The sequence below is a fragment of the Apodemus sylvaticus genome, chromosome X (assembly GCF_947179515.1).
Source record: "Apodemus sylvaticus chromosome X, mApoSyl1.1, whole genome shotgun sequence".
In the NCBI taxonomy this organism is placed as follows: domain Eukaryota; kingdom Metazoa; phylum Chordata; class Mammalia; order Rodentia; family Muridae; genus Apodemus; species Apodemus sylvaticus.
The window spans coordinates 121,705,980-121,724,317 of NC_067495.1; the positions used below are offsets into that span (position 1 = coordinate 121,705,980).

The window sequence follows — 18,338 nt, forward strand, 5'->3', positions numbered from 1 at the left end:
TGAAACTATGACCAAAGCACATCCTATATATAAATGAGAAATTCCTACCCAGGTTAATAAAAGCTATGCTTACACGATGCCAATACAGCTGGGCAAATGGAGAAAAAATTGAGTCAAAACAGATTATGTGAGAGAGGTCACATCAACCAGCTGCTTTGGTATCACGTATACACAAGCAAACCAGTGGCTCTTCAGCTTGCTTACCTACCACACCTACAGTAAGGTATGGTAGACTGAAGCCAGCCACCACACGCCAAAACACAGCACAACAACATGGCATTTACTTTTTAACAGGCAAGGAGGAAAAATCAGGAAAGGAGGGAAAACAGTCTCTGACTCCAGGAGATGGTGCTTGAAGACATTTTAGATTTCCTTTTAAGTTTCCTAGAACAGATCTGGACAATGTGAAGGGGCTGGCAGTCTTTGAGATGCAAGGTTTAGAAACTAATGGCACCACATCTTTAAGGAGCCTGTAAGTTCTGCCAACAATTAGATGTGAACCTTGGTGTCACAATAGAAATTGAGAGCCTTGGGTTCTTTTGATGTGGGGTTGAACATATGCATGGCTCAACAAATTGAAAGTGGTGCTTTCTGAAAATATTTGTGTTAGCTGTTTGAGTTCAGCTTGTGTTCTTTTGAATACTGCCACACAAGAACTAAAAATCTCTGTCATTTTCTTAAAGAGTTTAAACAAACAATATTAAAATACCATCTTCTGTCACATTGAAAGGCAGTTGGATATGTTTTTCCTCCATATTTACATATACAGAGTTCTGATCTAGAAAACCAATACAATAAACCATTTTTTGTTTTGTTTTCTTTTGTTTTAAAAACAGGCAGTCTTTGGTGACGCAAAGGCAGAAATTTCTTTTGTTACCTCCTGCCTATTTCACTCTGTCTCATGAAGTGAATATTGTTGGCACTGTCTGAAAGTTCTAAATACTGCTCAACAGACAAGACAAAATACCCATCATACCCCTGCACCCTCCCAGTGCCCAAAAGCTGCTGCTTTTCTCCCTCTGTCCATACCCGAGTCCCTTCTTCCCCTTCCTGTAGCCTCCTCTGCTCCTGAGTCCAGGCCTGGGCCACTGCACGCTGTCTGGCCATCTCCAACACGTGGTTCTTCTCCTCTTCGACAGTTGTTCCGTACCGGATATTGAAGCACAGAGCTCCGTGCTGCAGTTGAATATCGGCAAAGCGTCTAGTCCTCCCATTCAACACTGAAGTCATCTGAGACACAGTGACATTAACACCATTCTCCAGAATCCGCCTCCCCCCAGTGTTACCGATGAGCACCAGGTCTTCCTCCAGAGACCCGAGCTTAATGAAGTAGTGAGTGTCCCTCCCTTCTATGGTAAAATGCAGGTTTTCCAGGTAATGAGCATTGTTGAGAATGGCAGCAAGACGCCTGCTATCTTCATTGGCTACTCCTATAATATCAGCTGTCACTATGCCCTCCTTGATGGCAAATTTTATACCTTTACCAAAGACAGAAGGGACAGCAGCAAACCTCGGCTGTTTCCCCCCTTCAAGGCACCGCCCCTCATTGGACTGAGGAGTCATAGGAAGCTGATCCAAGGATATGAAATTCCTGAGCTGTTTCTGGAGCTCACACTGAATGCCCAGGATCATCTAGGAAAGAAGGCACAGGGCAAAGGCAGCACAGGGTTAGATATCTGCTGGATGCCTGCTGATTACTGGAAAGGAAAGGCTGGCAAGGGGTGATTCCTCTTCTAAAGTTATCACTTAGTCATTATTAAAAGAAAAACCTGGAATATCAACAACCAAGATTGGGAAAACAGATGGCTAACAGGTACTGATTTCTTACATCTTGTTTTAGTTGAGTGTAAGAAAATATATTCAAACACGGTATCCCACAATTTCACAGCTACAAGGAACTTTGTGTTTTTTTTTTTTTTTTCTTTTCAGCACTCACTTGTGGTAGCCAGTTTCTGAAATAATTCCCATTCAACATGAATGTATTTTATGCTGATCAAATCTACTCCTTACTCCTCCCTTCCAACTTCTCCCAGGTAATTCTCCCCCCCCCATATAATACTCCCAACTCATATTTGTACATTGTACTGAGTCTGATTAGTCCAAGTGGAGTTGCTCACTCATCCCCTGATTGTCACTGAATGCCCATAGCTTATCAACTAGGATTGGGGCCTTGTGAGTCTCACCTCTATGCTGGAACATAGACTAGACTGAGATTGCGTAGGTCTGGTGTAGACAACCAGAGTCGTTGAAAGTTTTTGACTGTTACTGCCTGTCATGTCCAGAATACACAGGTTTTTTTCTAGCAGTCCCCTCTAACCTCGGCTTCTTATGATCTTTGTGCCCCTTCTGTGATGTTCCTTAACCTTTGGAGGGAGGTGCATAGAAGGAAGTTTAAATAGGCCTGCTCCCTCAAAACATAGATCTTATATTCAGCAAGGTAACTGACACTAAACAGATGTTATTACTGCACATAGAGTGACACATTATGCACTTTGAGATTGGGAAAAATGTATAAAGCACAATTCTTGCTTTCAATCATTTATGGTCTTATAAATGAGAAAAAACCCTGAAAAATATGAAAGACACATGCTCATCTTTTTACACATACTTAACATATTTTTCTTACTTGGGCAACTTTCAAACTTGCTAAGAAACAAAGAAAAAAGACTAATAACCCTCCTAGTGACCAATATTTTTTTAAAAAAAATTAACATTATTTATTGATTAATAGTTTTAAAAATAACTTTGAGTTATAAAAACTGTGTATATATCATAAATTCTTATACAAATAGCTCTACAATATCTATCTACTTAGAATTTCCTTTCCTTTATAATTTTGACCTAAACGTCAAGTTTCTCCCAAACTTCAGTTTTGTTTTCTTCCTTTCTTTTCCTTTTTATTTGTATCTCATTGTCCTCTTCTGCCAACACCTTCTTGTTTCAGTATTCATAGTTCTTCAAGACTTTATCACTCTAAAACATAATATCTTTGTTTATTAAACCTGTATATGTCTTTCTTTATAAAAAAAACAAGTTTATGTATATGAGTACACCATTGCTGTCTTCAGACACACTAGAAGAGGGCATCAGATCTCATTACAGATGGTTGTGAGGCACCATGTGGTTGCTGGGAATTGAACTCAGGACCTCTGGAAGAGCAGTCAGTGCTCTTAACCACTGAGCCATCTCTTCAGCCCCATAAATAACAGGTTTATTTTGTTATTTTGTGTTCTTAAGGCACACTTCTTAATTTGTTTGGCAGTTTTTCTCCATATATAATCCATTGTTGCTGTTGCTAGCTGATTTTAGAACGTAAGACATTCAATTCCTTTGTGCCATTGTCAGTAATCGACTAGTTTCTCCTTTCAAAACTCCACTTTCCTGATCTTTTCCTTGCAGATGGCTCCTCATACATCATTCAAAAATCCCCTCAAAGAAATAATCACTTTTTTTGGCTAATATTTGTACTAACCTTTCCAGGATCCCACTCTTGGGTTTTTGTCTGAAGCTGAAGAAGCTCGTACGTTAATTCCATGTTTTCTAGTTCTGGTTTGGGAAATCCAGGTAGTACGTTATGTAACTGGAAACCAAAGAGCTCCAGCCAACTGCCAATGTCTGTGAGACACAAAATTTAAAAGAAAAAAAAAACCAATGACATTAAAAAGGCACTTCTCAACTTGAAAGATCTGCTTCTGCTGTAAATGTTTCAACCTTGGGAAGGAAAAGTAAGCATTCCCCCTTATTTGATTCACTCAAACAATACCCATTCCCCTATGGAGGGAAATCTATTGATCTGTGCACAATATTAGGAATAGGCTCAGTTCACTGTAGTGAAACTCATAATCCAGTACCGGTTTTAAGACCACCTGGATTGTGATCATGGATTTATTCCATGCAATACAATCCTGATTGTTTTCTGAGAGTACCTTGGCAAGCTTTTAAGGCTAGAGCACAGAAATAGCTTAAAGGGATGCAAACCAGGAAGGAAAAGCATTACATCTGATGAAAAGTTCCATGCTTTTCTGATTCTGGAAAATGGGACATGCAGAGGGAACATCTCTACAACGATATTGAGACTATGTAATAAGATTGGCTAGCAGTAAGTGAAGTCAAGTTCAGTTTAATTGAATTCCACTTAAATACCTGTGGTATACTTTGCAACATCTTGAATTTTGCCAACAGGGTAGTTATTCTCAAAGGAGTAGAGGTTGAATGGTTTAGGAAGAAGGTTCAACTGTTTCCATATGTGATGATTAGGTGTTGTCCATCTGCCAGCAACAACATCGTAATCCCTTTGCCCTAGATGCACTAATTTAGTAAGAAAATCATACAGTCCTCCATGAAAACCAATGATGACCTCAAAGTCAGGGTATGTATCATGATAGATGTCACCATAAGGTGTATACAAAATCTCTTTCATGACCTGACCCCGACTGCTGAACACAGCTAGTGGAGTGCCTGTATTATCACAGGCTACATAATATTCTTCACCACTGCTTAGCTCCATGGCAATAAGGTGACCTTGGAGATCATAATAAAGAGATGTAATCTCTGAGCTTGTGTGGTTGTACAGATGAGTAACTCTTATAGGGTTGGCAAGGTCTGCATAAAAGAATTGGAGATGCTGTCCTAGGCTGGACTTACTGGCAACGCGTCGCCCAAGCCCATCATAGTAATACTGTACAGTCCAGCCAGAAACTTTATTGTAGGCTTTCTGCAGCAGACCATTAGAATTATACTCAAATATATCATTTCCCCTCTGTCTCAGAAAGCCATCTTCATCCATTTTATACTGAATTTCCCCTAGTCTAGTGATGCGGTCTCGAAGGTCATAGCGGAGAGGAGTAAGACGAGCACTATTCCCATGGCTCAAAAGGTTGATGTTTCCGTTCAGATCATAGCTATACCGCCACTGGGTTTTGTCATTCACAGAAACAGTTTGAAGTTGCCCATCAGCATCATATTCATAGAAGTATCTTGTGATATTGGCATCTACTCCTACCCTTATATCACATATGACCATCCGGCCCATGTTATCATACTGAATAGTCATCCAGTAGGCAATTGCCTTTAGGATCTCGTATTGGACTTCAATGACTTGTCCATTGGCATTGAAGATCTTGGTGTGCTTCATCACTGTTGTAGTTATAACCTGATTTAGATCATAATTAATTACACTGAATTTTCCAAATTGTTCTGTTCTACCAGAAACATCAACATATCGGTACAGATCTATGGGCAAAGGGGTTTCATTGATCACAGCTTGCATGCTGGTGACGCGAAAGTTGTTGTAACTGTAGTCAAACCGTGCATTCACAAGACCTTCTTCACTGAATCGGAAAATCTGACGTCCAATGAGAGGTCCTGTAGAAATCAAAATAAAAATGAGAAATAACCATCTGATAAACTAGGCATAATCACAGAGTTTTTGATTAAATATCGATACCTTTATATTCAAAATCATATTGTTTTATAGATTGGTCTCTGATGTCTGATGCCTGAGCATGTCAGTGTGTATATGTGTGTGTGTCTATGTGTGTGTGTGTGTGTAGCATTTGTCACTAGACACAGAAAATATTACATAGCACAGTTACAGATCAATTTAATTATAGAGACTATCAAAATAATAACCTATCCAGTAGCCTAGAGGGAAGAAATTGCTATTATGTTTTGCTATCATCACTGGCAAAATGCATTCATTTTAGTTAACCTTTGCTACAAAGTCAGATGGTTAGATTCTCACAATGTCCAACATTCAAGTAACTGGCTTTGGGCATGTTATGAATACCAAGGTTGAAATAAATCCCAGAGATCTGACTTTTGTCATTAACTGAAGCTTATAGAGGTTATCTAGGGCTTGAGCTGCTTTCTGAGCTTCATGTCTTATACACAGATCTCTGGAAAGATACGGGGGTGGGGTATGAACAAGTATAGGGCCAAGGTAGGTAGTGAAGTTGCAATTGTTTTGAAAGCTGAGAGAGAGAGAGACAGAAATATATGGTGTGCTATTAAGGAATCAGCTTTCAGCTAGACTACAATATGCTTCAAATTTAGAATGGAAGATAGTATGAGAAGGAAAACAAAAATTTGTTCAAACATGAGTTAGCATGAGAGGTTAGCCCTTCTTTCTATGAATGTGATCATAAAAATATAAAAGAATATAGGTATTGAGGTATACTGCTACCCCGTTTCATAACAAACCTGTTTGCCTGTATCTGATTGTGCAGATGAATCCGTCATGCATCAGGTGTATTGTCTTAATCACTCCAGAAGACTCTTCATACGTTAATGTGACCTGAGTGGTGTCATAGAGAATCTCAGACAGTCTTGCTTGCTTTGTGTACTTGTATAAAACTCTGCGCCCAGTCCCTAGATGCAGAGTCTGTAGCAGTCGGCCATCTCGACTGTAGTCTTGGATAAAAGAGGTGCTACTGTCTGGTGGAGTGTAGATATTACGGTAGTAGCCCACTGAAAGCATGGTTTGTAAGCTGTGGCGCACCATGCTAGGCATTGTGACTGACAGCAGACAATCTGATTGGTCATACTCAAAGATGTAACGCCGCTGGCTGTGTAAGAGAAGCATCACAGACTGAAACGAGACAAGAACAAAATACTATTATTTGTACCACTAATGTTTAAGAGATGAGGAGAAATACACATTCATCCATCTAACACAAATGTTTCCAGTAATTACTATGTGCCGGGCACTGTGGCAGATCCCAGTGGATACGGTAGCACACAATAATGTTATCTACCATCATGGAATTTGCAGTTTAATGGAAAAGAAAGACAAGTCACCAAGTAACTATAATACAGTGTGAAATGAGCTAAGACAGGGGAAGTGTAAATGACCTCAGGAAAGTAGAAGAATGGTTATCCCAGACTTAGGAAGGAAGATTCAAGTTGAAACCTAAATAATCTTGGGCAGGCAAAGACAGGGAGATGCGTTGTTCAAAAGGAAAGAAAGAGTACTTCTGGTAAAGGCTGCAGCATTAGGAGGGGCTGAAAATTAAGGAAGCCTATGAAATGACCTTTCCTCACAGATAGAGAGGAATTTCATATGGCTGGAATGTGTGTGGTTTTGGGGTGGTAATAGTGAATGGTAAGAATGCAGTTGAATCCAGAACTTGTATGAACTTTTAAGGCTTGTGTCTTAAGCCCATTTGTCAGGTTTTAGGCATGTCATAGCACAGACACTTGAGGAGTGAGAAACAAGGATGTGAGGGCAGGGAAGCGGGAGTGGGTGGGTGGGTGGGGGACACTCTCATAGAAGCAGGGTAAGGGGGGGATGGGATAGGGGGTTTGCAGAGGGGAAACTGGGAAAGTGGATAACATTTGAAATGTAAATAAATAAATAAATAAATAAATAAATAAATAAATAAAATATCCAATTAAAAAATATAAAATGTATCCATTGAGCATAATTAGTGCTGCCACGGGCATGGGTGTGGGGCTAACCCCTGGAGCATTCTCAATTTACCATGAACCATACTTCTAAAGAAAACTGACACTCCCTCTACTAGTAGCTATGCACTGTAAATTGTTCCTTGGGGTGGAGGTTCATATGCTCTTCCTGGACCATGCATGCATGTGTGTGTATTGCATTCGGCACCTTAAACAGTGGCTACACCACTGAAGAAAATGTGTTTCCCTCTCTCAGAATCATTGACTACATTTAGGTCCCCAAGGTATGTGGTGGCCTCTTGTGTCCTTCCCCTTAGTAACTATTACTTGCCTTTGAATCTTCAGGAAGAAGATTCAGTGTTTCTCCGTGACAGGGTGTTAGTGTGCTCTACCTTGTGCATGCCATTATAGTTGCTATGAGTTTAACAGTGCTACAATCATGTTATGCCTGGAAGACAGTGCTGTGCAGCGCCCAACCCTGCCTCTGCTCAATCTCTTAAAAGTGTATGCGCTGTCACTAGTAATGTTTTCTTCGTGATGAAATTCCTAAAGACTTAATTTTGGGATTCACCATCTTCATAGGGATAATTCATCCATATTTTTAATCTGAAAACTTTCCCATTTTCCCCTCTCATGTATATGAAATGTGTGTGTTCCATAGTAAATATACCAATACTTGGAAAGCAAACAGTGAGGTGAAGAAGAAGATTTGTGAGTGTGATAAATTTCACTGTTATCCTTAACCCTTACTGGCTGTCTATGTGAGTTCTGTAGATGTGGTTTAATCACAAATCAGATGAGAATATATAAAAGGGCAGATTTTAGATTAAAATGCATTGATTTTTCACTTTTTGGTTATGCTTCTAGGATTTAATTAACTTGGTATATTTTTCATTGTTTTTAAGTAAGTGCAACTTAAAATAATAAAAAGAATAATAAAAAGGTCACTGCTGCTTATTTGGGGGATGGATTGGAGGGAGGGAAAGTGAGGACAGGGCATATCAAGTGTGAACTTTGATCCACTGAAATGCATAGATTTTATATGGTTATTGTCTTCCTGAAAAGCTGCATGTTGACTATTATTGTACACGCTTTCAATATTTACTTAACATTTTTCATTTTTCAGTCTGATTCATGTTTTAATACTAAGAGAGAGAGGCATTAAAAGTCAAGACTTCTTTGGTTATATCCTGTCCAACACACAGTAAATTTGTATTTTAAGATCAGTTATTTGTCAAAGTATAATACTTTGTCTGTAGCTGATGTTTAATAAATATTAGTTGTTATAATCTTAAACAGAAACATGAGTCAGGCCTGCTGGTACAGGCCTATAATCCAGGCTACGCAGGAGGCTAAGGGCAGAAGGCTCACAAGGTCAATCAAGGTTTCCTGGGATAGGAAGTGAGTTTAAGGCCAGCCTCAGTTATTTTGAAAGACTCTGTCTCAAAATAATTTTTTAGAGGGTTGAGAATATAGATCACTGATAGAGTACATACCTAGCATGTATGAGATTGTAAATTCAATCCCCAGTACCACAGGAAAAGAAAGTCAATATCAATTTATACACACACACACAAAGCACCATTTTATGAAACACTCTAATTCACTGGCAATTAAAATTTCTTTTTAAGGAGACTGCTTAATTTGTATATATGTGGGCAAATGCATCTGTTTCTGTATTTGCACTTGTAGAGGCCAGAAAGGACACAAGGTATCCTATTCTAACTCTCTGTCCTATTCTCCTGAGAAATTATCTTTTAATGAATCTGGAGCCATCTTGATGGGCAGCAAGTCCCAAGTCTTCCTGTCTCTTGTCGCCTACAGCATTGGAGCTACAGGCAAATGTGAAGCTATATATGTGTAGATTTTTTTTGATGCAGGTGTTGGGGATTTGAACTCAAGTCCTTATTGTTGTGTAGCTAGCACTCACTTTCACTATGCTCCACCCTCAGTGCTTTTTGTCTTTAAATAAAAATGAAAAATTCACCCAGATCCTCTAATGCAACACATTACAAGAGTTTCACCCTTTTGAGAATTACAAAACAACAACAACAGAAATTTAAAGTCCAGGTTCTGAGCTCTATGCCGTGAAGACAATAGGCATCATTTTCTACATGCAAGTCACACAAAGAATTGTGAATGCTAATTCCTTAAACAGATGCGATGTGACGTTTTTAGAAAACGACAGAAGCATGACGTAATACTATATGTATGTTACTCAAGGGCACATCCCTCCTTGTGAGAATTCCTGATTTTTTCAGTTGCTCATTTAGTTATCATTTCTTTCCCATCACCATCATGCTGGGGATGCAAAACAGATGCAGAAATCCTGTCACCTCGCTACCCATGAAGCCCCTGCAGCTTGCCATATCTTGCAGTTCCACCATTGTGACCTACAAACCCTCCTGAATAAAAGGCACACTCTTTTGAAGGTCTGGGGACAGGAAGAGAGGCCTCTCTCCATCAATGCAAAACTCCCTCAGAACCAGAAGAAATTGTTCCTGTGAATGGGACAGCAGGTGGGAGAACACTGAAGTGGGTGGGGTAGATGCAGTAATTGGTGAAAATACCTTCGTGTTATTTCCACCCCGAAAAGTCTGATTTTCCAGCTCCTTTCCACTCTCACTTGTCAGTTTGCCAAGAACAAATGACATCTGTCACTTGTGGTGTGGGCCAGGGACAATCACCATATGGCTGCCACACATTATCCAGCACCATCCTGCCTATTCCAGTAACTCTACTCGCTTTGCCAAAAATTTATACTGCGTTGCTATTGTATCCTTTCCTCTGTTCGCTTCCTGTAGCCTGTAGCAAACCAGTGCTGTTTCTCTGCGGTACTGACTTGGAGTTGCCTTCAAAGCTACCCTCCCCACCCCCCCACCCCAGTCTGCTTTATTACCTTCCTGCTAATGGAAAAAACGGGGAAGAGATGATTAGAAATCTCCTGCATGCTATTGTTTTGTTGTCACAATACCATTTAGCCCCATTTGGCTGCTTTTTCACTTTGGATTGGTATTATTAACAGTTTGTTCCAAAACAATGCTTGTGTGTCTATCCAGTGTCCACTGTGCTACTGCAGGATAAAAAACTATTCCTTATTAGTGCGAATAATAGAGTTGGAGCCTTGTGTTTTTTAAATAGATTATTATACTCTAAAAGAAATCTCTGTGAAAGGAAATAAAAGAGAACAATCATGGCTGTGTACTTATTTGAACAAGACTGGAAACGAAAGTAGAAATTTGAAAAGGTATAGCATCTAAATGTCCACCAGATGGCAGTGTGGGGCTACCTGGGAACTGTAGTCAAAGATTGCGGTCTGTCTCTCCAGTAAGCCTTGAAAACAAGCCCAAATAGGCAATTTTTTGTAAATGCGTAAAACTAAACCTTCTTATTAAATGATTATAAAATATATTTAAAGGCACTTTAAAAATGAAGCTTGTAAGAGTGATGTTAGGAAACTGAACGATTTACATCAGATATAATACAAACTTCCTTGCACTGGTTTTCAAAATATAATTAACTTAGAAAAGTGTCATAAATCTAGGCAGAAAATTAATGACTACAGAGAGAAAAACTAAGAAGCAATAATTGATTTTCTTAATAGAGAAGAGACTATTTAAGAAACCACAGCCATTAGCCAAATACTTATTTTTTTCCTAATGAGTACAAAGCATTGTTCACAAAATGGTATGTTTAACTTAACTTTCACCTACTCTAGAGAAAGTGAAACTATTTTCTTTTCTTTTTTTCTTTCTTTTTTTACGAAATTGTTGTATGATAAGGTCTAAAAAGTGCGATGCTGATTTTTAATATATATGGTGTCAGCACAGCAAGGAGCTTTGCAGATGTAATGCCAGAGTATTTGGGGGGTAAAGAAAAATGTCTTTTAAAGTTTGAGCATTCTTACTGTATACTATGAGAAGTAATATGTGCATCACCACCCATGCCCTGTACCATCGAAAGAATGTGGTAGTAAAGCCTATGTTAAAAGACAGGATTAGAAAGAATGGAAGGAGCCACAGAACAGCAAGCCCCTGGAAAAGCACATAAAAATCCAACCTTCGTTCCCTAGCTTTCTTTGAACCCAGATTTCAAAGATGTTTTTATTTTCTTCCTTTCCTCTTTTCTGTTTGCTCTTATTTTGATTTACCATCAAGTCGAAGTAAGTGTCAGCTATTTTCAATTATCTAGTTTCTGTGATTTATATTAAATTATTTCGTTGAGGCCATTCATTTGGTCAGTGGATTAGTTATTTATCACTGGTGATAATAATACTACTAAAATCAATTTCAGAATGAATTAGGAAATTATGGCAAGAATATGGATGACGTGATTGGAAATCTCATGAATGCAACCGCTTTATAAGTAAGAAACCATTCCATAATTATGTATTTTGTAGGATTGGACTTTTGTGGTTATTCCTCTAGTTAAAGAATAAATTACACAGGAAAAAAATGTGCAATAAGTAAAAGGCCAAATGATCTGGCTTGTTTCACTGGTCCATAAGCAATTAGAAGTCATTGAAATTTCTCTTACTATTCTAGGTCAACAGGTCTTCCATCTTTTTTTTTTGTTCCCTTTTTGTTTGCTTTTGAGAAATGGTGACAGGATTTGTGATTCTCTTGCCTCAACCTTGTTAGGGCGATACAGGTATGTGCTACTACTTTGGGCTGTTTATTTTCTTTTCTTTTTTAAGGAACTGGTACCCACTAAATATTTTATTGTATAAAAAGGAACTGATATGAATATTTTTGTGTGTGACTCCCGAAGCAAACTGTGATGAAATAAACAGTTACTTTGGAAAAGAGAGACCATATCTCCTCACCAGTGTCAGGGAAAACTGCATGCTGGGTTGGATTTTAACTTTTCAATAGATATTTTGTTATTATATAGATGGCATAAAAGGGAGAGTCTTAGGAAGCTGAGATATTACTATCTGCAGGCAATTAGCTTAGATGGTCACACTCTGGTGCTCTAGAGGCTATAACCTGCTACATGCCCCTAAGGACTGTTGGCTACTTCCCAACTCACATGGAGGAGCTGGGGAAGGAAAACTATTAGGTTAAAAAAATATACATATATATGTTTTTAAAATGTGCATATATACCAAAGTTATTAGCAAATTCTTTATGAAACATTTTGACTACGTGTAGATGTTATCAAATATTTGGATTCAGTTAATGTTTTAATGCATTCAATGTAGTCCTTAGCCACAGGATTTTCCCAGTCATTCTTTGTTGAAATTCAAAAGAGGAAAGATTTGCTCTGTCAGATGCAGATTTCCCTTGCTCAGAATACAGATTACACATTCTAAAAGCTTTCCCAGAAGGGAAGGACCCTGGGAGGCTCGAGCAGCGGACTGCCATCTCTTGCTTTTGCTCTCAAGCAAACTTTGCTTTTCACTTAGACATTCTTGAGGAGGAAAGTGCTTCAACAACCGACTCTGTGAAGTAACAGGGACACCACTTTTTGAAAACCAAACTTTGAAGGTTGTATCAGAAGCACAAAAATTGTCCCCTTTTTGCCCTCTGTGCCATAATCTCTTGTGACCCTTCTAAGAGATATTGATTACCCGGGGAGGGGGGTGCGGGGGAAGAAAGTATCTTTTATTTTTCCTAGGAATGTATTCAGAAAGAACAAATTCGATTGAATTGAGTTAATTTGGAAGAAAACATTCAATATCTTAGGAGGGGATCAGACTTAGCAATGGCAGGTCAAGGTTAATTGTTCTTGTCTACTGGTAATATGAGTGAAAACCTTTGTGCTATGAAGGGGCTAATGTTTCACCAGTGGTTCATGTGGTGGGATTGCAATCCTTTTATTCCAGACAGAGGACATTGGCTCCTATTATGAATGCTGCTGGAAACCTAGTACACACAAAAGATGACTACCAATTAGTACTCTCTGTCACCATTCCCTCAGGCTAATTACTTTCGAGAATTAGTCCTCAAATGTGTACAACAAAAATTTCACTGGCTATGGCAAGGAAAACAATCCTTATTTGCTGGGCAAGAGGCCTTTTACTGGAGCTGAGATACATTAACACAGAGGACTGTTGGAATTTACTAGCTATTTTCTCTCAGTATGAGCTTTTATAATAATACAGACACCTTTTCAAGGGGATGAACAAATATGCTCAAATGAGTAGAAAGCTAAGCCATTATCCTGACTTCAGTTTGAAAAAAAAAAAACTTGGCAGAGGGTAGGGATAGGAATGTTTTCAGCTGAAAAACAGTGCATTCGTACAGGTTCACAGTGGAGTTTTGTTATTTATGCAATGAGAGCATAGATTTTTCTCTCATAGGCTCTCAGAAAGTTGGGTTCTTAGGGTCACCTTCAATATTCTTACTCATTTTCCCTTCTAGATACTTACTTTTTCTAAGTAGGTGTAGCTCCAAATTTTCCCATCAGCCCAAGTTCTTGAGATTATTTTTCCACTCTGGTCATATTCCATCTTTTCATTCCAGGTTCCTCTTTGAATAAATGTGACTAATCCTGAAGGTGAATATGTGATGTTCACTTCATTATATCTGCTCACAGGAGACCACAGAATGGGTCGCCCAGTCTGGTCATAAAGAATTCGAAGGGTGAATTTTCGGTGGTCATCATAGATCTTCCCCGTGCGGGTCATATGATCAAAATCGATGGAAAGTAGATTTCTGTTATGGGCCTACAAAAAAGAAAGATGGAATATATTTCATATATTGCTTTGTTTCTCCATCTAGTGCATTCCCAATCCTGAAGCGTTCTGGATGCTCCAAAGATGGAGAATCTCCTCACTGATACCTCATTGTTTCATATTCTTCATCTAACAGTTACCTTTATTTCCTTACCATAGTACACAGTCATGGAAGGACAAGGCCATGTTTTACTTCCTGGCAAAGTGCCTGGTATAATCCTGACCTTCATCTAATGGTTATCTTTCTCAATTAAGGACTCATGAGAGCCACCACAGTTTTCAATGATCACATGACCCTATTTTAAGTAAATTGGATGAGTCAGAATAGGGATTCCTGGCTCATTTCACCCTTTGTAACTAATCAAGTGGAAAATAAAGGAAAAAAGAAAAAGAACACAATGAGTTCAAACTGCTTTGGATATTTCATGTTCATCTGGGCTCAATGAACTTCATATCACAGTGGAACTCAGAGTATTTACTGAGGGGGCACCATTCAAGCACATTTCCAGAGAAGGCTGGCAGGTAAACATGGGGTCATTGATAGTAAGTGTAACACCATGTACTGATTAAAGAAAGTTAAGTTTGGATTCAAGTTAAAAAAAAAAAACAGCAACAACAACTACACTGTGGCTTAGGCCTGGTCACAGGCACCTTGAAACCTTACAGCTGACTCAAAGTGAGCTCTAGTCAAGGAATTTGATTGGACTTTATCAGTGACAGCACTCAGTGCTGTCTGGCTTTGATGAAATCTGGCTAAGTCTACCGGAGAGATCCAGATAGCAAAATAACCTACTAAAAGAAAACAAAGCAAAAAGACTTGGTGGCTTTTCCAACTGGACAAATGACTGAGTTTTCCAGTTTTCATCTAGGAACGGCAGTATTTGGCAGACACATCATCACTTTTGTTCTGACTTGCTGATTATGGTACACTCATTCAGAAAACACAGTACTGAAACTGTGTGTGTGTGTGTGTGTGTTTCCAGGAAAAGGTAGCTCTTCTTTTTAAGATCGTGGTTTTCATTAAGAGAGGTCAGTCCCTGAAGAAAAGGGGAACTCTGAAATAAGGGTGTGTAGAACTCTGGGAAGAACTTTTGAAACGGTTTTAATTTTAGTTTGGTGTGATTAACTTGTGACTTTTAGTCGGTCTTCTGCCTGACTATAATATAACTTCATTTTGAACTAATTGACATATGAAGTTGAAAAACGGCAGTCATAATGTACTCCTCACCCAACTTCCAGAGGACATACTGTGAATTGGGTGGAGAAGGTTCAAGTATATCTGGCAGAATTGAAGGCGAGAATCAAAAAGGAAAGAGGTTGAGAAGTAAGAGTGAATGGGACTCAGGAGACACAGTTACTGGTCTATGTTTTTCTCCCACTACTGATGCTTAATTTTACTATGAAATGGGAGTGGTATTTATACAACATTTTTTATTAAGAGATGTATAAAGAGATACCACTTTATACATCAGAGCCTTGCTAAAATGTCATCTTAGGAAACTGTAAAGTAGCAGTAACCACTATTTTAAAAATGCACAATATAATGCTGACTTCTCTCATTTTATTGAGGTCTGTGAGTAGGCCCATATGTCAAATGTCAAGGTAATTTCAGCTTGGTTTAAAACATTTATGTGGGCAAGAATCATCAGTATGATCCAATGCAGAATGTCAAATGACTGGTTAATGAGATATGAACAAAAAAAAAAGCAGAAATTTTACATCAGAATTAGATTCTATTATATATAGCTAGACTAAACTTGATCCATTAGTTCATTCAACTAAACTTTGCTAACTTAAAAAGAATATGTTTTTAGACTTATTTACTTTATGTGTACTATCCTTGGGAGTGATGGATGGTTGTGAGCGCTGTAAATCCATCTCAGGTCCTCAGCAAGAGGACAAGGTGGTCTTAACCACTGAACCATCTCTCCAGCCCTACTTTGGTGGTCAAGAATCCCTTTGCTTGAACATTATAAACTAGGTTTCCACATAAAATTTCATAAGCACATAATGGACACTGGGATACAATCCCAGCTGGCCATCACACTGTCTTGAAACCCAATCGTGAAATTTCTATGGGTACTCAGGAATCAAATTTTTAATTTCAGATAAGACTTTTTATCTTAGTGGCATTAATGACTACAAAGTTCCCACTCCTATATCAGAATCTTGTCTTTCCTTTCTCAGTAACTCGGTATACATTGGTCCTCAAAAATTATTAGCTTCATTCATATTCCATTAGATTCAAAGGAGATCTTTTTCCAAGGCTTCCCTACATTGGATAATATAGAAATATATAGAGGAAATCATGATCTGAAATTCTACCATCCAAGGAGAATTTCTATTCATTCTTACTGTATTTCCTCTCTGAGGGGCATATTTTTTTCATGCATTTAAATATATACAACTAGGATGGCACTTAATGTTGTGTCCCCTTTTTTTCAGCCAATGTTTTGGAGCCATCATTTCCACATTAATATGTACTCTTGATATATGGCTTTCAATAGTTGCATAATATTTTAACTACATGATAAATATCTCTGTGTTCATTCTTCCATAGTTGGACATTAGTGTTCTCATTTTCATTTCCTTTTGCACCTTATGATTTATTGAACATTTTTTCAATAAATATTTCTATAACGTGGATTTTAATAAAAAAGTCATTGTATTAAGTGACAAGCACACATTAAAAGACTCCAGATGTGATTTGAGAGATTGTAGATTGCATCCAAGGTTGCCCAAGATTCATAGCCCACTTGATTAGTAGTGGAGGACCTATCTCATCTTAGCCTCAGCAGTAGTTAGTAAAGTTTTCTGGATGTGAGAGTGAGAAAATGGTACTTTAATATGAAATTTTCATCCATTTGATTGGTAATGAGATTGAGGATTTTTTTAAATTATTGACTACACGCATATCTTCCATGAATTGCCTGCTCGTGCTATTTGACAATTTTCTAGAGGAATGTGGAATCTGGTCTTTTGAAAACATTTGCTCTCTGTTCCATCATCACTTAGCCAAGGCCTTAATTTCAAACTTCTGGAAAAAATGGCCAAAAACTTTCATGTCATGAATTCTAGCCAGAAGACTCAAATTATGTTTTTTTTTTTGTGGAACTGCTCTTTGTCTCAGAGGGTAGGTTTAACTCAGCTACCACAGGGGCAAATTTGGGACTTCTAAGGTTTTAAACTGTCTGCAGCAAATGTGTGTAGTGTTGTATTGCAGCAATATACACTAGTCTGCTGTGATCACCTAAAAGGTGTTAGAAAAGCATGTAAGTCCTGTCTTGTGATAGTTTGGACTTGGAAGCTTATAGGAAACCAGATGTTCTTTCTTCAACTACTTTTCCTGTGGTTTTATAGTCGCATATCTCCAACTATAATGCTATTTATTTATAATAGCTGCAAAATACCTATGTACTTCCAGAGATAGTTGCAACTATTACAATTTATGCTATAATGATAGTTAAAGAACCAAAGTAGCAAGTGATTTTCGGTTCAACTAAATTTTGGGTTTTAGTTGTCTGAGAGATGAAGTTTACTATTCAACACATTTCTTAATAACGTCATTATGACTCTAAGGGAAATCCCCCACAAAATCACCAGAGGGCTCCATCGAATGCCCTTTCTCTCTGCCTGTTGGGACTTGTACAGCAGTGAATCTGTTTCAGAAGAGCATCCTGATATTCTAATGCTGCTACTCAAATGCTCCTGAAACACTTATTTCAAAGTTGGGTTTGGAAGTTAAAATTCAGCAAGGACCAAAAAGGGTTGAAAGAATCAAAGATGCCATAGATTTCCTCTATTCATTTTCTATGGAGACCACACACAAGAAAGCTGCAAGGAAATTGCTTTCCGGTGAGCCTTCTTAACCTCTGTCCGTAGTACCTATGTGCTGCCAACCTCTAAGATGGGCATTAGAACTGGGCAGAATGGCACTGACTGCTCAGGTCATGGGCAAGGTTGGAAAAATCCATATTTATTCACATGCTTGCTCTTCTTTAAGACAACAGCTCTTGATCAAGCATGGGCCAGCACTTCTTAGTTCTACTTTATTTCCAGACAATCTATACTGTTCCCTCTCCTGGAAAAGGGAGAGTGAGAATAGTCCCAACTTATAAAGGGGACTTTTTGGACAGTTGTACAATGAATGAGACCTTTGAGTTTGGCAGCTGTTAAACTATTTTGTAGTAAGAAAGACAGGCATACTTAGGTTTTCAGTAGAGGAAGATGTGTGTTGCTGCATGAGTCCTCTGGT

At 38.4% G+C, this 18,338-nt stretch overlaps 1 protein-coding gene across 3 annotated transcripts in view; it reads right to left on the reverse strand.

Annotated features, from left to right (window-relative positions):
- Positions 1 to 873: 873 nt before the first annotated feature.
- Tenm1 (teneurin transmembrane protein 1) overlaps positions 874 to 18,338 on the reverse strand; it is a 576,328-nt gene continuing 558,863 nt past the window's right edge. For all 3 annotated transcript variants that reach the window (XM_052170726.1, XM_052170727.1, XM_052170725.1), the window contains 5 exons: positions 13,778 to 14,074; positions 6,202 to 6,589; positions 4,144 to 5,364; positions 3,473 to 3,615; positions 874 to 1,632 (listed from right to left, as the gene is read on the reverse strand). In XM_052170726.1, coding sequence (XP_052026686.1) covers positions 874 to 1,632; positions 3,473 to 3,615; positions 4,144 to 5,364; positions 6,202 to 6,589; positions 13,778 to 14,074 — 2,808 coding nt within the window. The remainder of the gene's footprint in view (positions 1,633 to 3,472; positions 3,616 to 4,143; positions 5,365 to 6,201; positions 6,590 to 13,777; positions 14,075 to 18,338) is intronic.